The sequence below is a fragment of the Megascapheus bottae genome, chromosome 10 (assembly GCF_031878675.1).
Source record: "Megascapheus bottae isolate mThoBot1 chromosome 10, mThoBot2.hap1, whole genome shotgun sequence".
NCBI classification, from domain to species: domain Eukaryota; kingdom Metazoa; phylum Chordata; class Mammalia; order Rodentia; family Geomyidae; genus Megascapheus; species Megascapheus bottae.
Window position 1 is genome coordinate 27,730,729 of NC_143518.1, and position 27,492 is coordinate 27,758,220.

Consider the following 27,492-nt stretch of genomic DNA (forward strand, 5'->3'; position numbering starts at 1 on the left):
GAGGGGGGAAAACAGGATGACGGGAGGGGGTGGGGGAGGGAAATGGGGACAAACATGAGAAGGGGTATCAATGTGTGAGAAGTAATGCACCTTCTATCTGGTGAATATAACTGTAACCCCTCTATTATAATAAAAACAAATAAAAAATAAAACTGCAAAAAACAGTCCCAAAAACCTGCTGTCACATGGTGTTTGTGTTTTCCTATCTTTTTCTTTCCTTTTCATTCCCCCCCCCCTTCATTCTTCTTGGCTGTGTCATTTCTCTCACAAATTCCAATTGAATTTGGTTGACTCAAATTTAGAAGTTAACTTAGATTTGCCTCCAAAATCTGTATTGTAAAGGAGGATCTGAGCAGATCTTTTCATCTGAATCTGTTGGAGGCTGCTTCTAAAAGCACATAGAGGTGCTTGTCTGTCTGTCCCTCCCTCTCTCCTTCCCTCCCTTCCTTCCTTTTTTTCTTTTTAAAAGGCTGGAATCAAATCCAGGGCCTTTGCATGCTGAGCAATGCTCTACTACTGAGCTATTTTACCATTCCATATCATTGTTCTCTAGGGAATAGCTCTTGAGTTTTTCAGATATTATCGAGTGTACTGGTTTTGTTAGAGAGCAGACTGCAGAGAAATGAACATTTCCAAGTAAGTACATTCCTTTGAAAAAAATCTCAAATTGGCTCATTGTACTGCCCATTCTTTTGTTGACTTTATTTACAGACCCTTTCTCTTCTTTATTCCTCCAACCTACCATAAAACCCCCCAAAAGAACCACAAATAAAATGAAACAACAAGAAACAACAAACCAAAAGATACTTGAAATAATTTTCTAGATTTCTCTCTTTTTTTAAAATTTTGTTAGTTCATAGCGCAAGAGCATCACCTTCGTGCAAACCAATTTTTTTTAAGGAGCTAGGGTGCTTTAGTTTAGATTAACAACAGTAGTATTTTTCCCAGAAAACTTGTCTTTATTTTTGAGGAGTTGTACAATTTCATAAGTCAGGGTATGTGTACAATGTTTCTTGTGCATTTTGACCTCTTCCTTCACTTGTAAGAGTACTTTTGATGAATAAAGAGATGACTGTGCAGAGTTCTGCCTAGCATAACTCTATTCTTAAAAATGATCTGTAACCTCTCTGTGCTTCCAAGTGCACAGAGTTTGAATCATCATCTAAGAGCCTTAGACATACTGAGCTAGGAGAGGCCTGGGAACAGCAGAGGGAGGCTGTGTGGTGGACTGGGGTAGAGAAGGGTTGGCCTTAACTCTGGGCATGGTTTATAGTGCAAAGGCAAGACTTCTGCAATAAGAGGAGTCTTTAAACCATTCAGATGAACTTTCAGTCAGAGAAAAACCAGGAACACAGCTACCAGCAAAGCCAGAAAGCCAAAGAGTTTAAGCACACTTTCAAAGGCAGATGGGGAGTTTTGTACAATTCGAGTTTTGGTGACATTCAGTGTTCGGTCCCACTGTGTCATGATGGCTCTTCTGGCTCCTTCCCATTTTCCTGTGCCAGTCAGGCGGAACTGGAATGGTGTGCATGGTCCAAAGAAGACAGTCAGTGCCAGAAGTGGGTCAGTCAGGAGCATAGAGAACAAATTGGGTTTTGCGTTGATGGAGGCCAGGAGATCGTCTATGTATGGGATGTAATCTGATTGTAGAGCCTTGCAGAAGCACACGCCAAACCTTGATAAAAGCAAGATGGGAGTGGGGAGAAGCAGCAAAGGACAAAGAGGAAAAAAATGAAAATCATAGCACAAATAAAATCTTCAAACCTTTATCCAAAGCATACAAGTAGGCCTGCAAATTCTGGAAGGATTTCTGTTTCCTTCTTCTTGTCCACAGCTATTTAATGATCTCATGTAGGTTTTTCAAACTAAGTTATTACTTTTATTGTATAATATAAAGATCTATAAAAATCTGTAGGGTAAAAATTCTCAGTCCTGCTGACATTAGTTCCTTGAAGCCTTGGCTGACCTATAGACAAGAAAATTCTACATTGTGTAACAGAGATTTTTTGTTGTTGTTGTTGTTAGTTGGTTGGTTGGTTTGTGTGTGTGTGGGGGGGGGGGGTGTGCGCATCAGTCCTGGAGCTTAAACTCAGACTCTCAGTACTAACCTTGGACTTCTTTTGCTCAAGTTTAGCTTTCTACCACTTAAGCCACAGTTTCACTGCTGCCCCCTCCCGCTTTTTCTGAGGACTTTATTAGAGGTAAGAGTCTTACAGACTTTCCTGCTTGAGACACCTTTGAAGTTTGATCCTCAGATCTCAGCCTCCTTGACTAGCTAGGATTACATGCTTGAGCTAACAGTGTAGTTATTTTAACTATTTAACCATTATGCAGGAGTTGCATCATAAGACAAAACTAATCTTCCAGTCTGAGGATAAAGAAGAGATAGTTAAAATATTTCATTTTGGAATTTGACAATCTGACAAGGACAGATTAACCCTTGAGTTAAAAAATGTATTTATGAGTAAAAGGAGTGATCCTTAAACACAATGATTTAAATTTAAATTTTTTCCTTGCCACAGGACCTTTTGAGTTTTCAAATGAAATTTTATATCAAACCTCTAAATAGGCAAAACAGTGAGATACACAAAGTCTTCTTTGCTGGCTGTCCTCCTCTATGTGTGGCCCTTCAGTGCCTGTCGCGGGGCAGGTCATGAGGAAAATCCCTTCTCTAAAGAATCCACATACAACCTTCTGCAAAAGACCAGCTACTGACTCTCCCTGCCTCCAGGGGCTCTCAGGTTCGCTGTTCCTACCACTCAACTCTACCATGGTAAGAAGAGCAGCCAGTGAATGCCAAGGAATGTGCATGGCTGCACTACAACAAAGGGTTTATGAACACTTTGGTTTGATTTTCATCTAACTGAAAATACGAGGAATCAGAGTATCACATACCACCCTGAGCATCTATAAACCATTCAGATGATCTTTCACACAGAGGAACCAAGAATACAGCTACCAGCAAAGCCAGAAAGCCAAAGAGTTTAAGCAAGCTTTCAAAGGCAGATGGGGAGTTTTGTATAATTCGAGTTTTGTTGATGTTCAGTGTTCGGTCCCACTGTGTCATGATGGCTTTTCTGGCTCCTTCCCTTTTTCCTGTCCAGCACAGGAAGAGCAAAACTACATGCTTAGATCTGTCCCAGAGGTATGGTTGACTGGCCTCTGTGTTAGTGCAACAGTTCAAACAAAACAGTAGTGTTGATGAAACTTGTTGAATGAGCAAATGCGCTACTATCATTATTCACCTGTGCACAATGTGCATAGTCCGTGAAGGTTAGTTGCACTTATTCATGAACCAATCTCCATGTGACGATCAAGAGTGGTGATTCTGGGAGCATTGAAAGGTCTTGATTTTCTTTTGCTTTCTCCCTCCCTAAACAAATCCTCCTCCTTTTCCCTCTAAGTCTCAGCTGCTCTTCTTTTCTCCAGCCCACTTCCCACCTCTCTGCTATCGTTTTACCAATTTGAGTTATGATTCAGAGAGGATGTCCTGTTCACTCACCCATTGTGCTTGTTTTGTTTCCTCTCATTGACTTCCTTTATCATGACACTTGATGGTGGTAATAGAGACCTACCTGCAAAGAAACAAAGAGGCACATTTCCTGTAGATTTAGATGCTTACCCATACAGGTACTTTGAGATAGTACACCTTCCATTTCCAGTAGTCTGCAACTCATCTAGACTGCAAAATGTTAGTAGCCTGAGAGCTGAATAATGGTGTGTACCTGGCAATAATGGTAGCTTCTGGAAAAGTATGCATCTAGCCATCTCACCAGCTAGCTCATGACAGTTTTGACTGACTTTGATTGCGCCTTTAAATTCTAATTGAGCCGTTGATTTGCTCAAAATAACAGGATGACATCATGTATCTATATAATGTATATCCATATAATATGTAGATTCATGTGTATTTGTGTGTATATGTGTAGACACACATGTACACACATATCTATACATATGTTTACACACAGCAGTACAACAGTATGAGAGACTGAACTCAGGGGTCCATACTTTCTAGTTAAGCTGTCTACCACTTGAGCTATGTCCCAGTACCTTTCAGGTGGTCTTGTGTTAACTTTCTCAGAGCTGAGAATCCTCCCGTTTTTACTTCCTATGTTGCTAGGACTTAGGCTTTTACTACCATGCCTAGTCCACTTCTATATTTTGGAACCAATTTGTGCTGGTTCTCTTACAAGTCGTTATGATAAGATCATTCAGTAGAAAATTGAATGGATCCTGCTTCTTAATGATTCTGTTTGGAAGAGGAGCTAGGGAATAGTCTCAAGTTTTTCAGTATCCATTATCACTTGGAGCACTGAAACCATATATGCCTAGTGATTTCTTATCCATTTACCTTTGAACACCTGAACCACCCATCGAGCTTGTGTTTCTACTATGGGTATCGTGGAGCCTTGGGGTTTGATGAGGCCAATCACAGCTAGAGTTGGTTTTTGCAGATGTGCTGGAAAGATGTACTTGTACAGTGATGCCTGGCCATCTTCAACTTTCACTACAGATTCCTCAAGGAAGGGGAAAGCGAAGGTATATCCAGTGGCAAAGACTATGATATCAATGGGCTCTTCGTTTGGGGTGTTGTTGAATATGACCGAGTTTTCCTTCACTTCCTTTATGCTTGGCCTGATAAACACTTTGCCAGTGATGATACGGCCGGGTAGCTCATCATTCAGCACAGGCTCTCTTAGCGTAACCCTAAACAGAAACACAGACAAGGAAGACATCTGCCAGTGAACAATGTAGCCAGGCCTTTCTCCCCCCAACACACTTAAAAAAATTGATTCTAGTTAAGAGCTGCCACTCTTGGGAGATAGTAGCCACTGATGAAGGGGATTCATGCTTGTCCAGCCATTATAAAATATGCATACCCTAAAGCTTGTAACCTTGGGGGGAAGCTAGAACTTTCTCTAGCTTCAGTTTCTCTTGCTGATTTTCAGCATTCAGCTATCCTGGTCATTTCAGAGACAGTTTAGGGCTGAAGGTCAGCAAGGGAAATCAAGATGAGTTCTGATGAGAACTGCTGGAAGCTCTATCCAATACTTGTTCCCCTATAAAGTAAATTGTATAAGGAAAACATGTATATTTTCCAAAAGGAACATGAATAAAATTGTCTTTTTTTCTGGCTATATGACCTTTAGGAGCACAAGATTAACACTGAATGAATTGGTTTAGTAGAAACTGAGCCATTTGGGACTTGTGATGAGTGCATAGAAAGAAGCTAGGTGAGGTGGCTCATATCTACAATTCTGGCACTTGAGAGGCTGAGGCAAATGGATTGTTTTAGGCTAGTTTTGACTATATAGCAACACATTGTCTTAAAAACCAAAAAGAGCTTGGTGCGGTGACTCATGCCTGTAATTCTGGTTACTCAGGAGGCAGAGATCTGAGGATCAAGGTTCAAAGTCAGCCTGGGCACAAAAGGACCTGAGACTGTTATTTCCACTTAACCTCTAGAAAACAGGATATGGGGCTTGGCTCAAGGGTAGGGTGATAGCCTTGACCTGAAGAGCTCAGGGACCACACCCAGGCTGAATTCAAGCCACAAAACAAAGAAATAAACAGATAAACAAACAAAATACACAAAAATGGATAAAGGAAGAGAAGAAGGAATGAGCAAGGGAGGTAGACAGGGCAGTCAGGCAGGCAGGAGAGGAGTATGGTATGGTATGTTAAAGTGGAAACAGTACTGCAATATAATGTAGTAAGTATGGTTTTTTTTTCCCCACTGTTTTTATGTTACTGAACTTGATCTAATTTTACAGCTTTTTTATATAACCAATAATTTTACAGCTATCGTACGGTTTTTTCAATTCATATAAAATAAAGATAGTAATAGCATCCTTAGAACACTGGATAGAATGAAAAATTATATAAAATTGTGTTTGTGTGAATGGGTATTCCTCTGTCTATGGTTTATATATGTGTATAAATGTATATGTATATATCACATCTTAACTGTGGAAATGATGAGGGATTTACTACCTAAAGAGAAAAGGATTATAAATATAATTCTTTAGACCCAGAAGTGATAATCAGGGCTAGATAAAACTTACAGTAGAAAAAGCTGTGGTAGATAGACTCAAAGTCCTTGAGAAGCCTGGGGTAGAAGCCAGAAAATAAACAATAAGGAAAAGAATAGGGACGATGGAAAGAGAGAGAGAGAGAGAGAGAGAGAGAGAGAGAGAGAGAGAGAGAGAGAGAGAGAGGGAGGGAGGGAGGGAGGGAGGGAGGGAGGGAGGGAGAGAGAGAGAGAGAGAGAGAGAGAGAGAGAGAGAGAGAGAGAGAGAGAGAGAGAGAGAGAGAGAGGGAGAGAGAGAGAGAGGGCGCGTGCGCGCAAGAGAGGGGGAGGGGGAGGAGGAGGGGGAGGGGGGGAGGGATGGACTGCATTAAACTGCAGAGCTTTTGTATGGCAAAGGACATAGCTAGTAAAATAATCAGGAAGCCTACAGAGTGGGAGAAGATCTTCACCAACCAAACAACGGACAAAGGCCTCATATCTAAAATATATCAACAACTCAAAAAATTGAATCACTCCAAAACTAACCTCCAAAGTAACAACCATCCCATTAAAAAATGGGCCAAAGACTTAAAGAGAGTCTTCTCTGAAGAAGAAACAAAAATGGTCTATAGACACATGAAGAAATGCTCAACATCTCTGGTCATAAAAGAATTGCAAATGAAAACAACTCTAAGATTCCACCTCACTCCAGTTAGAATGGCCAGGATCAGGAAAACGAATAACAACAGATGTGGCCAGGAGGGATCACTACTACACTGTTGGTGGGAGTGCAAACTCATTCAACCACTATGGAAAGCAGTGTGGCAGTGCCTCAAAAGGCTAAACATAGAACTCCCCTTTGACCCAGCAATTCCACTACTTGGCATTTACCCAACCATCCAGAAACAAGGACATACTAAATCCACTAGCACAACAATGTTCATTGCAGCACTATTCACCATAGCAAAGATATGGAACCAACCCAGATGTCCCTCAGTTGATGAGTGGATCAACAAGTTGTGGTATTTGTACACAATGGAATTCTATGCTGCTGTCAGAAAGAATGACATCGCCCCATTTGTTAGGAAATGGAAAGACTTAGAAAAAGTCATATTAAGTGAAGTAAGCCAGACTCAAAGGAACTTAGGCTCAATGGTTTCCCTCATTCGTCATAATCAGTAGAAACCTTGGGCTCTACTAACAGAGATCTGCAATAGAGCAAAATCTTGATACATAAGGCCATATAATGTGAAGGTAATTGAAAGGACCTCCAGGATATTGAAACAAAAGCCATATACTGAAGAATTGTTGTCCTTAATGTACTATGTTGTCTCTCATCTCCTTTGCTATCCCTTGGTTATCTCATATTGGTATAGTATCTCACTTTGTTATCTGATATATTGAATTTATTTGTATTTGGATATTTGAAATTTGATAGGGAAGGGGGGAAAACTAAGAGGGGAGGGAGGTTTGGGGGGGGAGGGAAATGGGTACCAAGACATGTGAAAGGGTATCAATGTATGTGAATTAATGCACCTTCTATCTGGCAAATATCATGTAACCCTTTTACTAATTACAATAAAAAATTAAATAAAAAAATTAAAAAAAAGAGAGGGGAAGGGGAAGGGGGGGAGGGAGGGAGGGAGACGCAGAGGGAGAGGGAGAGGGTGGGGGAGGTGACAGAGCAAAGCAAAGTACATGTTCTAGAAGGGGACTTCATGCCATTGGTGATGGCTTTGGACCATTTACCCATGTTGATCCAGAATGAAACCTTGAGACCGACCAGAAGTTAGCTCCCCACACAAAATTAACTGGTAATGGATTTTCCCTGCATAAACTTAACGAATGAGGAAGAAATGCTCTTGTTAATGAGAGAAGTCATAGGTTGGCACACAAAGGGACAGGCAAGGTAAGAAGAGATGGTGCAGGGTAATTATAGGATTTTTTTCAGAACAACGAACTAAGGCAAATGTGTTGCTTTGGCCAACAATGCCATAGACAAATCAGTATTTTGGTTTGTAGGAGCCAAGGGCAAAGTACCTATCCAATGTCACTTAGCATTACATGATCAAGTGACTGAATTCTGCCCCTCAGTTTTCACATAGTAACGAAAAGGGAACTGACAATAACACTTACCTTAAAGAATTGTTGGCAAGGTGAAATACGTAATTTTTTGCATATAATTTTTATTGTAATTAATAGAAGGTTTACATACATTCGCCAGATGGAAGGTGCATTACTTCACATACATTGATACCCTTTCTCATATCTTGGTCCCCATTTCCCTCCCCCTACCCCCACCCTCATCTTGTTTTCCCCCCTTTCCTATCCAATTTCAAATAACCAAATATGCATATATCCAATATATTAGATAACAAAGTGAAATACTGTAACAATATGAGATAATTTTATATACTGAGTACTTACCAAAATTATAACTATCAAAGACATTTGTCTGACTTAAAACATCGCCACAGATTTTCACATTATTTATTGACTGGCTGCTATGTATGATGGGAAAGAGTCAGACTTCCTAATATTCTTCAGAAGAAATGCTATATTTACCTGTCTTCTGGTATGACACCATAATTTTCATGATTGAACCAGCTGTTCATCTTTTTGGCGATCAACCAAGACACAATTGGAGTTGGAAGCATGTTTATGAACCTATTCTGAAAGCGTGTCATTATTACCATGTCAGTGGGATACCCCGAGTCAAAAATTCGGCTGATTACCCAAGACCCTCCGCTGGTGCTAAGGAACACCTGGAAATAACCAAAGATGATAGAAAATAGTCACGAATTCAGAAGAATTACCATGCCTGCCACTCTCTCAAAGGTGTCCATGACCAGATAGTCTTCTTTCTTCTAACTACTGTTGGAATAATATTCTGAATATGTACAATATTAAAATGTGTTTGGACATGTTTTTTCAAGTATTGAGTCAAGATACTGCTTTTCTCCTTCCACCAAATGGGGTCACAAAGGCCACAGCCACAATGTCAGTAGTTGGTTGGCCTTATAGCATCAGGGACCAGAACATACAGCCCTGTAAACATGGTGGCAAGAACTTTATTCTTCTCACTGGATCATCCATGAACTAAACACATTTTACCAGCCTATCAAGGTGCTGAGTTAGACATGGCAATTGGATAGGTATGAATTTTGTCCTCAGCCCAAGGGTGTTTCTTTGTTAATATACAAATGATGTATGGAAAAGAAATGACGACTGTTGCTCGAAGGAATTTCTAACCTATTTGAAGTCACTTGGATTTTTCCATGAGTCACCCAAGAGGTGGTCAGAATAGATGGGAATGTGCTTGTTTCTGTTTTAGGAGCATCTTTTCCTTTACAATCACATCATGATATTGCTAAGCTTCTTCAGATCAATTAAATAACCTATGGATCAATGAATCAACTGTTGAGTCCTTTTGTTGAAGGGAATATTGAAGTCACAGGCTCCTAATCATTTTTCTTGATAGGCATTTTCACTCTTGAAATCATTGGCGTAATCATTTATGCTTATTTATTCAGCCTTGAGTTTCCACCCAATTCAATGCTTCAGGGGAGAGGGTTCTTGAGTTTGTCTGTTTGGCAATGCTTAGGACAATGTTTGGCATGATAAAAGCTAACAACTCATACATATTAGTTCGCAGGATGGCTCTCAATGTGTCTATAGCATGGCTTACATATAGTATCAATGGCAGCAATATTGAGGAATATAAATTATGACAATATATAAATCCTGGAAATTGGAGAGATGGCTTTGGGTGGATGAGACACCTGGGAATACAAATATGTATTGCAATAGAAAGGAAATGGCACTGAAGAAGAGAGAGGGGCTGGTGTGTGCAAAGGAAACACAAAAACAGGAACTTAAAGTCTGCTGGGCTGGAGCTAAATAGGCAGCAGACCAGATCACTGTTACAATGATGGGCAATGTAAGGATTTAAGTCAGATTGTGGGAGACCCTAAGATACAGGGTTCTTTATCTGCATTCTCTGTTCAGGTAAGGGGAGTTTCTAGTTTTTCAACATGAAGGTTTCATCTGAAAGCAGGGTGTTCAGAGGACTTGTGTATTGGTGGTTGAGGGCACTGCATGGATTCAAGGAGTAAGGCTGGACTGAGGACAGGGTGCCAGGATGTGTGAGGAGCATGAGTTTGGAGTCCCGGGTTTTAGGCTGGCTATTTTATCCGATAGTGGTATGCCATTAGGCAGGTTCCTTGACTTCTCTTAAACCTATTTCCTCATCTCTGTTGAGGGATACTAATAGTGCCCCCTTTTATGGCTTGTTTGATGCAGTATTGGGAAAAATGAGTAATCCCTACAAATAGTAAATAATTTAACATGAATTGTTAAAGTTAATGAACTTAAGGAGGGTGGTCACAATAAATAAAGAAGGAAAGACCAGGCTGAGATTGGATAATCAAAGTTTGAAGTCATCCTGGCAGGAAACTCCATGAGACTCTTAACTCCAATTAACCAGAAGTGGTGGTGTGGCTCAAGTAGTAAAGCATCAGCTTTGAGACAAATACCAAGTAAGATCTCAAGGCCTTGAGTTCAAGATCTAGTTAAAACATGCAAAAATTATATTTATGTAGAAAGAAAGGAGGAGCTTGAATGTGACTTAGTCTGAAAGAGAGAGAGAGAGAGAGAGAGAGAGAGAGAGAGAGAGAGAGAGAGAGAGAGAGAGAGAGGAAGAAGAAGGAGGAGGAGGAAGAGGAGGAAGAGGAGGAGGAGGCGGAGGAGGAGGAGGCGGAGGAAAGGAAGGAAGGGAGCAGGAGCTGGACGGTGGTAGCTCACACTTGTATCCCTGACTACAAGGAGGCTGAGATATGAGGACTGTGGTTGAAAGCCAGCCCCAGGAGGAAAGTCTGTGAGACTCTTATCTCCAGTAAACTACTGTGTCTGTGGCTCAAGTAGTATAGAATGCTAGCCTTGAGCAAGAGAAGCTCATTGACAGTGCACTTTGAGGTTAAGGCCCAGATCTAACTCAAAAAAAAAAAAAAGAAGGAAAGAAAGATAAACAGAAAGAAAGAAAGTAAAGAAAGGGGCAAACGGGAGACCCTAGGAAAGAACAAGTTTGCCAGGTTATCTGATGTGTAAGGCTAAGGAAACAAAAGATGTGTCCTATACTCTTATTAGATGGCTAGGAAAATGACAACACCAGAAATCATAGAAATTAGTTTTAGAGGAAATATAGGACAACTGGACTTTTATAGCAACAAACTTTGTGAGTCATGAATAAAACTGCTTCAAAAATCTGTTTACACTGATGAATGTTAATTATACAACTCATTGGTGGTGATAGGAAGAAGGGACTGGGAGAAAGGGAAGTGAAGGCAAGGTACAAAAGGAAGTGTACCCAGTATCTGAATCATGTAGTTATAATCCCTCTGTATATCATCTTTATAATAACAATGAATAATAATTTAGGAAAAAATTTGTTACGTTAGACATTTCTATTTCCTTACCACTTGGGTGGCATTAAATTCATTTCTTTTCTTTTTTTTCCCAGTCCTGGACTTGAGCTCGGGGCCTGAGCACTGTCCTTGGACTTTCTCAAATCTAGCACTCTACATTAAATTATTTTCTTGAGACATGAATATAAATATCAAGAGCAGTACCTTTTTTGCTAGGTGACTGGCCTCCACAGCAATGTCTGTGCCAGAATTTCCCATCCCAACCACAAGGACTCTCTTGTCTTTAAATATATCTGGATGTTTATACTGCCGGCTATGAAAGTACTGGCCTTTAAAGGTATTTATGCCTGGAAAAACAGGTCAAGAAAAGAATTCAGAGGATCAATAAATGAAACAGACATTCTTTTTTTTTCCTGTTTGATAACACACTTTTACAGAGTTACCACAGAATGAAAAGGGGTTATGTTAGTGACATCGGGGTCAGGACTCCATTGGGCTAATGAGATATCTCATTCTCATTGAGACAACAATGCAAAAAAAGAACTTTTAACTCTCAAGGTCATGTTACACAATCAGAACAGAGACTCTGGATTTTCTGGGAAAAGTGACATGATACCTAGTTTTTCCGAGGGTAACTGGGTATGCTTCTATGAAGCATCCTTGTCAAGACCTGATGGCCCTTTAACATTCTTTGAATCATGAGAAATCTTGCCTGAATCCTGGTTAAAACCTAGCCATGGTCAGGAACATTTAGAGTTTGACATGGATACAATCAAATTCAAATATTAGATCAGTGCAGGGACCCCATAATATGGATTTAAAGACTTCTAAAAATGGAGAGCTGGAAAGGGTGAAGAAGAATCATAGAGTTATCTCTAAATCCTTAGACCACCACAGATTCTTTTTGAGTCAAGCTGTTTTGGGTGTTACAATTGGACAAAAATGAGACTCGGTGCAGCTGTCTTTGATGGACTATAGATTTCTAGTCTAGTGGATGGAGAGAGTGAGAAATCACATTAGGTGGCTATGGCTTAGTCAACCTAAGAATATACATTACTAAATGAATATAAATATATATATACATATTGAGTAATTATACATTTATTTTTGTGAATCTTATTTTTACTATGTTTGGGGGAACACCTTCTTGGGAATTTATTTAAGAACTGGTGATATTTGTTATTTAATATCTTCAGTGAATTTGAAATTTTGTCATGGTTAACAACTATGTCCTGGATTAAGTATGGGCTTAGCAAGCCTGCTGCAAGGCAAGAAAATGATCGTTGGTTTGGCAGGATTTGATTTCAAGTCTAGAGTCATGGAATCTTAGAGTTCAACGTCTTCTTTGCAATCAACCTGGATTTTAAACTAGCAGTACCTGGCAAACTGGTAGTAACAATGGCAAGAAGTCTCACAGATCCTTCTTGCATATAGTTGGGTAAGTTCCTCCATTTCTACCCTTGAAAACTCGGGGAATCTCAAGATTAGGAGCTAGGTAGTTGTGCAGTATGGGATTGCTGCTTTTTGGGTCCCAGGGTCATTCTATTCATACTGAACACACTGGCTTAGTTGCTTTCAGCATGTGCTTCATTCTAATCTGACATGCTTCTGAAGCAGAAGACGGGAGGTAAGTGAGTTTACTGAAGATGAGAGATTGGTATCAGTCCAGGTAGCTCCTCTGGCGTTCCATAAAACTCTGTTCATGCCTCTATTACAGGACACATATTCATTTGTTTCTCATTTTAGTAGCTAGTACTGGATAAATGCAGTTTCTTCCATGTCATGGAGCCTTCTAGATTATTGGGGAAACCTATGCCAGGTGCTCCCTTCAGAGAGATGGAGTCTCTGGTTGTTCAGGGCTGTCCCCTGAAGCCAAGAATTCACAGAGATAGCTGCACTGCCTTGTGAGATGAGCATTGCCCCTCAGTGAGTGTGTCCAAGCAGAGGCTAGTTAGGCCTCTCTCAGGAATCTTGGAGAACAATTTCTTGCAATGGGAAGATGACAGAACTCATTTTTTTGTTTTGTTTTCAGTTTAACAATTCCTTTTTTGTGGCAGTTTTTGGGACAGGCTTTATTGTAATCTGATCTGATGTGGGCAATCTCTGGGACAGATGTGTGATCTCGGGAAGGACATGAGGTGATTGTAAGATAGTGTTGGGATTCCTCTGGACCAGTACCTGCATGATTTGTGAAAAGTTTCCTTAAGATTTTTTTTCTTTCAATCCTGGGGCTTGAACTCAGGGCCTGAGCAATGCCCTGGGACTTCTCAAGGTTAGAGCTCTACCACTTGAGCCACAGCACCACTTCCGGCTTTTTCTATGTATATGGTACTGAGGAATCGAACCTGGGTTGTTGTGCATGCTAGGCAAGCACTCTACCACTAGGCTAAACTCCCAGTCCAGTTTCCTTAAGTTTTAACATGTTGAGTATTTAACAGCAGGCAAAAATAAACCAAACAATAGCATTTTTTATTCCCTAGAGTTGAACCTCATTTGAAATTTGGCATAGATTCGCATGAATCATGGCTGTGAAAAACAAACAAATAAATAAACAAGCAAAGAAACTGAAACTTAATGATGTCTTAGCTTGTCTCCCAAGATTCAAGTTCCCTTTGACTACTAACACACCCTCAGAAAAAAACTCAGGTCTAGCCAATTGCCAGGATCATATGAAACAAATGATTAAAAAATTTTATTTTTTTCCACAGATTGACCTGTGTTTCCATTACTCATCTTGTTAATGTGTGGCTGACTCAATTAAATTGTCTGAGCTTCCTGAGTTTCATAAGAGATTTTTGGCTCTACTTCTTATTTTAAGGAATGACATTGAGTCTTTGTGAATCATAAAACTGCTTAGTCAGTTATTCATTATTTTCCTTTGTTCTCACAGCTTGTTTAAAAGTGAAAAAACTGACTAGAAGAGTACTAGATTTTTTTGTTTTAGAACAAACATGTTACTTTAAAATAATGAAGGAGCCATAGAAATTAACCCTAATAAAATTCATGTGTCTGGCTGTTCACTTAAGACAATATAAAGTCATTTCAAAAAATGTTCTACCTGGAAAGGAATCCAGTGGCAAGGAAGGGTTAGTGAGATAACCAGTGCAGACCATGACTGCATCAAAGGTGGCTGAGTTTTGCTTCCCTTCATGCAGCGTGACTACTTCCCATTGCCCAGAAGTGGCAAAATCTGGGCGTTTTGTAACGCTGCAAACTTTAGTCTGAAAAAAAAACGGGAGAGAATCACAGACATAATTAGGAGTCTCCAATTTCCTTTAAGAGCTTGCTGGTTGACTTGCCAATTATTGACACTTCAAAAGATCTAGAGCACAGAATAAACACAAGCAGTAAGTATAGTCTTAGATTCCTAATCAGGCTATCAGACTCACTGTAACTTTTTGCATGAAAGTATTTTCATCTTGGATTTGTGATTTGCTCACATTTCATTTAAATGGTTTATTCAAATTCTCCCTGCAAGTGATTAAACCAAGATAATAACCCAGGTTCCTGATGTCTTTTTATGATTATCTTGTTTTCTGTTATGCAACTTTATTTTTAACAGAACACCCTCTTGAGTATAATAGTGATACGATTATTTATAAATGAAAATACAAATTTGGCCTCAACTATCTTAGCTTAGGAGAGGTCTAATAGAATACATTGCTGTAGTTTCCCAGATTGGAAGAACTATTTTAACTTTACAGGCTGGTGTTTCTGGGGGTAGTCCAAAGTTCAAATAGTCTGTTTGCTCACTGACTACATATATTTACATCACCTGTGCACTGATTTAGAAAGTATATTTATTTTTCATGATGCTGGGGAGCTGGGTAAGTACTCTAAAGCTCCTCTCCAAGATACACGTGTTTAATAAATATAACACAATTCAAACTTAAAAGCAAAAATTATTCAATTACCGTAAGACTTTACTACCTTTCTCTCCTTTTCAAAAATTTTGAAGAACAAGGACTTTTTTTCTTTTTTCATTGTGATTAATAGAAGGGTTACATTATGGTCACCGGATAGAAGGTGCATAACTTCACATACATTGATACCCTTTCTTATGACATGGTACCCATTTCCTCCCACTCTCCCCTCCCCCCCCCCGCTAATCTTGATTTCCCCCCTTTCCTATTCAATTATAAATAACCAATTAAGCACATATAAAATATATCAGATAACAATATGAAATATTGTAACAATATAAGATAACCAAGGGGTGGCAAAAGAGATGAGAGATAACATAGTACATTAAGAACAACAGTCATTCATTTTGTTTCCTTATCCTGGAGGTCCTTACATTTAGTGTCATACTATTCGGCCTAATGTCTCTAGATTTTGTTCTGTTGTAAATCTCTGCTAGAAGAGTCCAAGGTTTCTACTGATTATGACAAAGGAGGGAGACTATTGGGCCTATGTTCCTTTGAGTCTGGCTTACTTCACTTAATATGATTTTTTTAAGTCTTTCCATTTCCTTACAAATGGGGCAATGTTGTCATTTCTGACAGCAGCATAGAATTCCATTGTGTGTAAATACCACATCTTGTTGATCCACTCATCAACGGAGGGACATCTGGGTTGGTTCCATATCTTTGCTATGGTAAATAGTGCTGCAATGAACATCACTGTGCTAGTGGATTTAGTGTGCCCTGAAAAAGGACTTCTTATATATTTCTTAATGCATTTGCTCTTTAGTTGATTATATTTAAAATGCCTATTAGGTTTCTACATTTGCATTAGGAAATCTGTGTTTTAGAAAAGGTACTAGTATGACCTTCAGGCATGGTTCTAGTGCTTGCTTAGAAAAAGTGTTATTAGCCAGGGACAGTGCCTCCACACTATAATCCTGATTACTTGGGGGTAGAGATGAAGGAAATCACAATTCAAGACTACTTGTTACCAGTTTTTCTTTTGGACCATTTGTTATACTTTGGTTTTATGGAATACTTGGAATGATTCACAAGAAGCAAAGTTAAGATTATGAAAATTTGTACAAAGTTAAGGGACTTGGATTTTTAAATAGAAAAGTCGTGGCACTGTATTGAATGCTTATACACAGAGATGGTTGTGCAGAGGTTAATTATGGCTCTATGAAATATAAATTAGAGAGGGCAGGAAAAAAGAAGAGAGTAGTTGAAAGTCCAAAATTCAATCTACTTATCTGCTTATGGAACCCAGTACTCAACTTTCCTCTGCCTGTCAACCCAGCAACAAAAAGAAAACACAAATAGGAAGATCTCAGTCCAGACTGAACCCAGCATAAAATGAGACCTTGTCTTGAAAATAGCCAGCAAGGAAGAAACTGTTGGACTGTCACAAGTGGTAGAGCATTTGCTTAGCAAGCGCATAGCCCTGGATTCAAAGTTCAGTACTGCCACTAAAAACAACAAAGTAATTATTTAATCTTACCACTTCTACACCTCATTTTAAGCACACAGACCTAGTCTAATGAGAGGTAATAGAATATAAGAGAATACTTCTGTTCGATATATTGATGTTTTATGTCTTACCTTGAATTGAATGCATTTCAGAAGATCAAATCGGTTTGCATACATTCTGAGATATTCCAGGAAGAGGGCATTTGGCAAAAAGTTTGGGTAGTCTTCTGGGAATGGAAAATCTGAGTAGCAGGACATTTCCTTGCTGCTATTGGAGACCACAGAGTTGTAGAGACTGGCTCTACCTTCTTCAACATCTTCCTGTGCAAACAGTGCACACTCATGAACATGCATGCATGAACACACACAGACACAGACACACATACAGGAGATTAACATTTTAAAAGTCTCAAGCATTGATACTAGAGATAACCTAGATGAAATGTTCTACCACCTATTTTTCTAATGGATTTGATAGTCTTCATTAGGGAAATGATGAACATTAGACCTCAGTGAAAACTATATGACCCAAATTATTATTTCACTTATTAAATGGTAACAAATAACCTGTATAAATTCACCTGTTCATATTCATGCAGCATCACCAGGAAGTACAGGAAAATATAGAAATAGACAGGACACCAGAAGTAGGTTTTTGGTGATGGATCATTTCTAGATAATTCGTTTATATAGAATTCTTGGAATGATTAAGGAGATGCAAAGTTAAGATTATGAAGGTTTTAGACAAAGTTAAGGAATTTGGATTTTTGAACCAAAAAGTTAAGACACTCTATCGCATGCTTTTAACATGGCGATGATACTGGAAAGGTAACTATGGCTCTGTAAAAGATAAATTAGAGAAGGCAGGAAAGAAGAGGATACTAGTTAAGAGTCCAAAATTCAGTCTACTTACTTGCTATTGGAACCTAATGCTCAGTTTTCTTCTGGGTTATAGGAATAAGATAATAGCTACAGTTAGCTATAATATTGATAAGGGAGAGTAAATAAACAGAGAAGAAGCTATATTATAGGTTAAAAAAAGCCCTGTCAATTGAAAACCCTTTGGGATCAGTTAGTGTAGGGAGAAATTTCATTCATGTTTCTTTGGCCTTCAAGAAGATGAAATATCTTATTGCAAATAAAGTCAGGTTTGTTTTTTTAGTAAGGCTAAATTAACCCCCCCAACAAACCCACATATACCTACACCCTGTTTACGGAAGACGTAAGAGATTTATATTTTACAATTTGTAAACATTTCTATAAAAATAGTTTAAAAATTAGGGCATTTAAAGCTGTTTAAGCACCTGACTTAGTGGAGCTAGATAATCCTGGGAGTTATGTATCTGATGACATGTTAAAGCAAATAAGTAACAAAAATGGAGGTGAAAACCTTGCTGTTTCTCAAAACTTGAAGATATAATCCTAAAAGCAGGAAGAAGAAAAGCTTTCAGGAAATGCTGGAGCCTGTTGCAAAGTAATGCATCACAGATGTTAGTAGAGTTTAAGGAGACTTGGCCCTTGGTGGTGGAATCTGAGATTGAACTCTGCTCTCTTCTCCCTTTCCTCCCACTGACTGTTTGTACTGGAAAATTACAAGGTTTGTAGCATTTAGCACATATACTGCAAGTCTCAGTATATGTCCCTTGTGAATGGTATTTGTGGGCCCTGGGCCCTTCCTCCAGTGTCTCCTTCAGTGAGAAATCTGCTCTAGCAATTCCCAGGCCCTCCAGACCTTGCCTTTTACCCATGTCAGCAGTCCACACTCCTGACACTGTCCCTGTGTGGCTCTGCCAATTTCCGCAGCACTTCCAAGTGTGGGAGCACATGTTCCCCTGAGAATTGCTGGGGCCATTTTGGAGAAGAGTTTTATTCTCATGAGGGAAAAACAATAAGTGTAAGCTATATCGTGGAGAAACAGGCTTCAGGCAAAGGGAAAAGCAAAGCAACATTAATGGTGGGGTTTCTGGCCTCCACTTTGGGTTTATGGTCCCGTGAGAATAGCACCATCATTCACTGAGAAACTTCAGGATTCTATGTGCAGCTTCAATGCTTTGAATGTAGATCTGGCCAGCACAGGCCCAGAGTCAGATGGCCTGGCTCAGGTCAGCTCTATATTTTTATTGGATAATCTTGGGAATTTTGTCAACCTCTCTATATCTCAGTTTCTTCATCTTTGTGTAGGAATACAATGACAGTACTTCCCAGGATAAACTGAAATGGGAATTACAAGATATCTACAACAGTGCTCACTGAGCTTTCAATCAAGGGTAACTACTATCCATGTTGTGTAACTTGCAAAAAATTCTTAAGCTCTGGGGCAGACTGTTGGCAATGGGCATTATTACAAGGGCAAAAGTCTTTCTTTTCTTCTTTTAAAAAAGATGCACAGGGGCTATCACTAGAAGTTCTCTATCTAGCGAACCTTTTCTTTTCCTTTTTGCCTTTTTGGCTTGAACTCAGGGCCTGGGCACTGTCTCTAGGCTTGTTTGCTCAAGACTAGTGCTCTACCACATTGAGCCACAGCCCCATTAACATTTTTTTTTCTGGCAGTTAATTGGTGGTAATAATCTCACAGACTTTCTTGCCCAGGTTGATTGTGAACTGTGATCTTTAGATCTCAGCCTCATAAGTAGCTAGGAGTACAGGTATAAGCCACCAGCACGTGGCTGAGAACTTCTCCTGATATGCACAACATTCCCAACTTCTATTCTTCATGGAGCATTATTTCTTTCTTTTCCTTTCAGAGGAAGAATGCTTGCTTGGTATATACAAAGACCTAGGTTTGATTCCCTAGCACAGTAGAACAAAGAGAGGGGAAAGAATGGGAAAGGCAGGGAAGGGAAGGGAGGAGGAGAAGAGAGACAACACTTCTCCCTGGTGAGTCAGACACTCAGTGGAAGGACACTATCCAGCTCTTGGATTTGTTTCACAGGAGAGCTGTGGAAGCATCAGAGAAAACAGAGAAGCCCCAGGAATGTAAGCCTCCTGAGGAGCTTATCAGGCTTACCCCACGTGCACAATAGAAATTTAATAAATAGTTATTGAATATGTGAGTAAAATGAGATCTATCGAGATTGCCAAAACTTTAGAACTAGAGCCCCAATCCCTGATGTTTTTGCTTTTCTACTGTAATCTTTCCTGGTAAGATGGAGAGTGGTATGCTGGAGGCATATAGCTTTGAGCTATAGCTCTTCCTATTAGGAAATGGTAATTGTCTTTCCATGTGTTTTATTTTGTTTCTGTCTTTTGACCCTTTTGTTTGCATTATGGGATAAACCTTTGTGGGAACACAGAATGAACAGGTCTGTTTGTTATTCCACTTATGCCTTTCCCCAGGAGACAAACCCCACATACAGTGAATCTCCACAGGCCGCCCAGGTCATCGCTCCTCTCGAAGCAGGTGGGCTCCAGTCCTTCCTCCAGGCAGCACTTGATAGAGGCCAGGCCACTGACCCCGGCTCCCACGATGGCCACGCGCTTGCCCATCTTCTCCTGTGTGGGGGAAAATGAATCAGAGCTTTATATCCATGGAAGCCTTACCCCACAATTGGCTGCTCTAACAAATCAGGGAGGGGTAAAAAAAAGAAATTCCTCCATGTGAGTCCTCCCATGTCTCTATGTGTGAATGTGAGGAGGGAAATGTCACTGGTTTAAGCCCTGTGTGTGTTTCTGTTCCCGCCTCTCCCTCAGAGCTGGCCCCCCCTTGGTAATCCTGAAAGCTGTGGTTCTCAGTACTGCTTGTAGTTTCTGGCAGTGTGGCTGAAATTGGACCCTTGGGTGTGGGGAAGAGTCTTACATTCTGGCCTGGGTTGCATCCAGCCTTCCCTTCTCCAGGCTGAAGAAGCAGCAGAGAAAGAGAAGATGATCTTGTCAAACAGCCAGGTTCAGATGGGTGAGGGGACCTTAAGCAGACGCTGGTGGGGTGGAGTTGGGACTAGGAGCCAAGACACTTGTGACTCTCCTGATGCTCCTACCCACAGCTGTGTGCCCACCCATCTGTCTCTGGCATATGGCTGTGGCCCAGCAAATCACCAGGGTGAGGAAAGTGGGGAGGGGCTGGGGAGTTGCAGAGAAAATGCAGACATGGAAGACTGTGCCTCCTGCTTCAACCTGATACGAATTCCTCCTTTTTTTTGGTGGGGGAGACAGACCATGGCACAGTTACTATTGGCACCAGACTGGTAAACATCTGCTTCCAATCCTTGGGTTAACAGCCAGGACTGCTGTGAGACAGTACAGTATGTTGATTTAAGCAATCACCTCTGTCAGTTACTACCATGTGATCTTAGGCAATTTATTTAATGTCGCTGTGCAGCATATAAGGGGAGAAAACACTCAGGTGAGTTCACACAGGTTAGTTCCTGGAACATAGTAAATACTCAAGAAATGTAAGCTGAAAGTACGTCCATAATTGGTGTTTTCTGCTTTTTGTTTTTAAAACAAAATTATCCTTACAGCATTTATGCTTAATAGTATACATTTTGAGCATAAATCAAATGGTGTTAGATGTTGCTTCCCACTGGGTTTTTGAGATCATTTTATCTGCTCAAGTTTTTAGATTTTCAGAAGCACAAGGCAATGTCCCAAAGACATTCCTGAAAATTTGCTCTGTGTATGAGTGTCTGTGTGTGTGTGTGTGGCTGGGCACTGGTCTTCAGCTTTCATCTTCAAGTGGTGCTTTATCACACAAGCCACAGCTCCATTTCCAGTTTTTTGGTAGTTAATTGGAGACATGAGTCCAGCTCATTAGAGCTAAAGCACCAGGCTATTTGCTATTTTCTTTTTTTCATAAGCGAAGTCTCCTCAAAGCTGGAGTTCAACAATTTGCATTTGTAGTATTGGGAACCTGAGAGAAGTTCCATCCAGAGTGACTTCGTCTTCTTTGTTCTCTTCTGTGTTCCTTGGTCTAAGGCAGCACTTGAGCCATGATATAATAGATGTTTAGTAACTATTTCTCCAGTGAAAATGTCTTTTTTTCTGGTGTCTGTAAAAGTGTTGCAATGCTGGTTGTTTCCCATTGCAGGAAGAGCAAGTAGTAGATTCTTCTTGGAGAAGTCATGCTTTCAGATCTTCATGAGTACCCCAAATTCAAGAGTTGTATGTAATTTGCCCCTCATTGGGCAGGAGAGTAGACAAATCAATGATTCGATGTCACATACATAAAATCCAGTGAGGAATGAAGTAAGAAGACTGGGTCTGTGCTTCCCCTAGATCTTGGCCATTCGTATCCCCTGAGTTTGATTCTGTTTACCTTGTGTGGTTTTGGCTTCTATAAGCTTTGTGGTAGTTGCCTTCGGGTTGCTGGTCTTCGAGTCAAGAGTCTACCAGGACTCCTCTAAAATAAAGATTCATAATTTGGCCTCTTAAGAAGTGGCTTCTCTGTTTCTCATAACTGAGTTTCTCCCAATGAGGGGGAAATTATGTAGAACTCTTGACCATGTAGTACCCAGCAAGATCTAAAGCATGACTTCTCTGAAAAGAATCTACTACTAGCTCTGCCTGCCATGGGAAGTAACCAGTCCTAAAACACTTTGATAGACACCAGACATCTAATAAAAGAATATCCACTTTTATGAATAAAATGAGTAGGAAGTCAGCAAGTGTGATCAGAGCCAGCCACTTAGGATCATGACAGGATAACAGAGATATAAGCTGGTTACTTTTGGGAGTGTGAGGAACCATTTCCAAGAGCTGGGTTAAGAAGTGTGAGGCAATTCCCCTGGTGTGGCTTCACTGAAACTGGAGAGCAGGTCAGCCGAGGAAGCATGATGCTTCTGGAGAGAGTGAGGCATAGTCACCTCCTGTTGGGTCCAGAGAAGATGCTCAAGCCAGATGGATGGACTCTGACATAACAAGGACCAGTTTTGGATATTTCTTTGTCTAGGATGTTGTTGTATCAGATATAAACTTAATGACTAGAAAGCATATAATCTGGTTCAGTAAGGAGGAAAAGGAAAAGCATATAAACAGTGCCTTTTAATCCAAGGACCTAGAGATGATAAGATGGATCCTCCCATTTAGGGGGCACCAGGACAGGAATTAAGAATTGTTAGAACATTTTAAATACTTGGCCCATTATAGTGATCCATGTTTATTATCACAGCCACTTGAGAAACAATAGGAGGTTCTCAATTCCAAGCCAGCCCAGCCAAAAAGATAGCCAGATTCCATTTGAACAGACTAAACTGTGTGTGGTAGAACATACCTGTGATCCTCGGTACATAAGAGGCTGTAGGTATGAGGATTGTGGTCTGAGATTGGTCTTGGGAAAATTAATGTGAGACTGAAAAATAACTACAGCTGAGAACAAAGCTGGAGGTGTAGCTTGAGTGGTAGAGCATCCCGATTTGAGGCCTTGAATTCAAACCTTGGTTCCACAAAGGTATGTTCTTATATGTGTGTGTGTGTGTGTGTGTGTGTGTGTGTGTGTGTGCCTATCTGTCTATGTGTCTGTCTGTCTCTCATCTATCTTAATTGATGATCATGGTAAGCTCTTATTACTTATTTTTCCTTTAAATAAGTTAGCATGGAACAGTTTGCCTCTCTAATTCACAGTTGTCTGACCATCCCTTGTACCTCAGAAGCTTTGTAGCCAGCTGGACTTCCCTCATATTTACCCAGCTGCTTTAACATTCTATAGATGCCTTGAGGAAGCGCCATAGCAAGTGAAACTGCTTGCTACTGAAGTGCTATGTTGGCTATAGAAGGCATTGGTCCATAACTTGTGCTGTTTCAATAAGTTGAGCTGATACTTTATTTGTCATCACAAGCTTTGGGGAAGCACTGTATGATCTTGCTTATCCTGAAGACATTTTGGGTTTTTTCTTTTTATTGTATTTTATTGTCTGAATACTGTATAGAGTAGTTACAGTTAACATTAAGCAGGTAATGGGTATGTTACTTCTCATGTTTCTGTCCCCCTTTCCCTTCTTCCCACTCCTCCCAATTATCTTGTTTCCCCCTTCCCTATTTTAATTAAACAATAAGTGTATATACAGGATACTAGGTAACAAAGTCAGATACAGTAACCTTATGAGATCAACCATAGTGGAAAAAAAATAGAAAAGAAATAACTTCACATAGTACATTAACAACACCAGTCACAAAAATAAACTTCTTGTTTCCACAACCTAGAGTTCATTTCATTTAGTCTTATCCTGTATGACCATATGTACATAGGTTTTAAGGTCCCGTGATCCTCTGCTAGGAGAATCCTAGATGTGTACTAATTATTACAAATGAGGGAAGCCAGGGGGCCTATGCTCCTCTGGGTCTGGCTTACTTCATTTCATAAGTTTTTTTTTCAAGTCTGAAGCCATTTTCATCCAGGCTAGAAGGAGGCTTATGATTGGTGCAAACACAGTCCTTCATTTGCAGAGGGACTGTGTGATTGGTTTGGACCCCTTGTCACATCTCCTGTCTGGTTTAGAAGCAGGTTGTCAGGAATGAGGCAGCCAGTAGAGCATTAGGCCTGATAAAAGGCTGCCCTGATAAGGCCTTCTCTGGATGACTTTTGATCTTTATCATTAGTGTACCCGGCTAAGCTGGTACATGAAGAAAGAATGATGTAAGCAGATAGGGGAGTGGTGGCCATGTGGAAGATGGTAGTGAGGGCAGTAGAGGTGGCCATAGCTGTAGTCTGGATATAGGCAGCAGTCCAGAGGAGAGGGTAGCTGGAGAATTCCAGAAAACCGCAGAGCAGAGTGAGGAGAGGTTGCTAGTGCTGTAAAGCATTGTGGATCAAGGCTACCGGAATAGTTTTAGGGTGCTGCCAAGCCTTAAGGGCCAAGGAGTCTCACATACTCTAAGCCCAAATTGCTGTAGGAGTGAGGGTCCCAGCACTCGAGACCTGCATAAGAGCTGTAAAAGTACGGGCATTGCCTGTTGTTGTTTGTGTCCTGCCTTCAAGGAGTAGAACAGATGCTAAGCTTGAAGAAACAGGCCTCCGTGTCCCTGGGTTTGGATTAAAAATACAAATAAATAGATCGGTGTCATTAAAAGTGAATTTATAACAAAAGCAAATAAAGTACTTTCAACTACATAAAATTGTTGAATAAGTTGGTGTGACAAAATTTACTAATTTTTAACCAGAAGGTTACAAGTTACAATGTGCACCCGCTTCCCCTGGATCGAATTCAGTGCTCTCTCCTTCAAAGAAGTAAAATGCAAATTTGCAGTTTACCAAAGTCATATTGAGTGGTGCCTTCAATTTATTAAGATGACATAGGAGAGATAAAAGCTGAGGTTAGGGGTTTCATTCTCAAACCACAGAGGTGCCTGAGAGACTGAACATTTTAAGGAAAGTATAGTGGCATTTGGTCTGTTGAGCACTCAGCATTAAGGCATCTGACAGTGTTAGCATGTGATTGACAGTATTCCATCTGGTCAGGCAATTGCTACAAGAAAATTATGGTGGGGGAGGGGAAGAAATGAGGAGGTCATATCCTCTCCAGTTTCAAGGTTTGAAAAGTCGGTCAATGCTCATCAAACATATGAATCCAATGATAGCATACTTATGATTAAGGAAAAATACAAATATTTTTCTTTCATTCTCTTCACTATTTGTTCAAACAGCACGTTTAGAATATACATACTAATTTGGTTAATTAAACCTAACTACTTAACAAGAGGAATTATGGTATAGAGAGAGTGTGAAGAAAGAATTTGCATACTAAGGGCCCCTCTAACTGAACAAATTTGGGAAACTCTAGACAAGTGTCTTTTCTTTCTGAGAATTTCTTTTTTTTAACCTGGAGACTTTATCTGGTAGTGTCAGATCAGTGTGAGCCCAGCAATGGATGGATCAACCAGAGTTCAACAGTTGTTACTTTGGCTCACCTCTGTATTAGGTAGAATGGTATCTTCATTGGTGCTGTTGGATGTGCCATTAATTAATTAATTAATTAATTATAAATTTATAAGTGTCAGTTTGTTGTACAAGAAATTAAAAAATAGCCAGATTAATGCTTAACCTATAGTATCGAGTATACTCAAGAAGCATTAAGACCTTTCACATCAGGAACAAGGATATAGGACAAGAAAGAGTACATCAAGGCTGTGTGTGATTTGAAAGAAAGGTTCAGGTAAGATCAGAGCACAGCGTTTAGTACCACACTCTGTAATTGTGCTAGGTTCTCTGTCTATCTGTCTCTCAAGAACACATATACCTGCACTCCTCCAGGCTAGTTTATGCTGGCATGGCTTAATTTTTCTGTTAAAGTTGCATTATGAAAATGGCTCTATTGGCAGAATACTGGTGGGCCCAGATTATATAATTATATAATAGTACACCCTTAATTTGGCCATGGTCTTTAAGGTATAATCATAGGTAAGGTTCAGATGGATGATAGATGTGAGTGAGTGTGTGTGTGTGTGTGTGTGTGCTGTCCAGTTAATATTTACAAACTGGTGCATAGCTAGGCAGGCCTGAGGTAGAGAAGGACCAGGCTTTGGGATTGTAGCCTCTAATGACAGCTTACTTCCTCAAGTTTGTTTCAAACAACTACTCTTTTACACAAATACTGCCAGTTATAAGGTCATATCAGGTTCTCTAGGACATAGGGGAATCTAAGAAGTAAGTAGCATTAACACTAAATTCTTCCACTGATAAAATACAGATATAATTGAATAGGCTATTTAGAAATGATCTGCAAACTCATATTTAGAATAATGTGCATGTAGTTCCAAGTGGAGATTGGCAAAAAAAAAAACCCAGCAATAGTATAAAATCAAGAACTTTTCACTCTAATACATAGAATGGAGCAAGAAACATTTCTAAGAACAGAACAATCCAGACATGTCAACACCGCTTATCAGGTCTCAAGGATCCTTGCTTCTTGGTTTGTAATTAGACCAAACATCAACACGTTATTGACAAGTTTCCCCAGCTATTGTCTCAAAACTATGATAGAAATTACTGATGGAAACACTTAAGGAAAATAACTAAGTTCTGTACATTGGAAATCCATGTTTTTTTTTTCCTTTAACTCAACTAAATAATTTACCCAGCAGCGTACTTACTAGTATACACAGAAGACTCAAAAATATCTCACTTGAGATATTTCAATTGCTCCATACTTTGGAGCAAGGAGTGTCTGTATAGCCTTTCCAAGATCATGGGCAAAGGGAGCCTGTGTTCTGGTGAAATGATTCTGTCTCAAAGCACAATAGCAAAACAGGAAAAGTTCCAGCCCTACCTTCCTCATCCAAAGCAACCAGAGATTATATCTGGTTACTTACTTTATATACTTACAATGTCTGGTGCCAATAGCTCTTCCTCAGTTGAGATTCTGGATCAAGCAAAAATCTAGTCTCTAGGAGCCAGTCTAAGCGATAAGAAATGCTATGCAGAATTTTTTAGCCCAATGTTAGCTGTTGTTTATATTCCTGCTTGGTTGATCCCAGCAGTGATATGCCAAGACAAACTCTGGTGATATGTACTTTAAACTCATTTTTCTGTGTGCAAAAGATAGGGTCACTTAGGGAGCCCCAGGGACATTCCTAGTGTTTACCTATTTTACTCTTTGAAGGGACAAGAATAAAACAGAACAATTATGTTAACAGCTGTGATGGTTTCTTCCATTTGATAGTTAAAAAGAAATGATTTATATTCAATGGTTTATATTACCTGCATTAGTAAATTTAAAATTTAAAACTCATTGAAGTTCACAGGACTGCTCAG

The 27,492-nt window shown here is 39.9% G+C and overlaps 1 protein-coding gene across 1 annotated transcript; it reads right to left on the minus strand.

The window, feature by feature from the left end:
- Nucleotides 1-828: 828 nt before the first annotated feature.
- Nucleotides 829-27,171, minus strand: LOC150057784 (flavin-containing monooxygenase 1-like). Its single transcript, XM_090340463.1, has 9 exons — nucleotides 27,064-27,171; nucleotides 20,166-20,303; nucleotides 16,944-17,132; nucleotides 14,495-14,657; nucleotides 11,641-11,783; nucleotides 8,579-8,778; nucleotides 4,355-4,710; nucleotides 3,503-3,575; nucleotides 829-1,675 (listed from the first exon to the last, which is right to left on the minus strand). The coding sequence occupies exons 2-9, from the start codon at nucleotides 20,295-20,297 to the stop codon at nucleotides 1,333-1,335; spliced, it is 1,599 nt and encodes a 532-aa protein (XP_090196589.1). The 5' UTR covers nucleotides 20,298-20,303; nucleotides 27,064-27,171; the 3' UTR covers nucleotides 829-1,332.
- Between the last annotated feature and the right edge of the window lie 321 nt (nucleotides 27,172-27,492).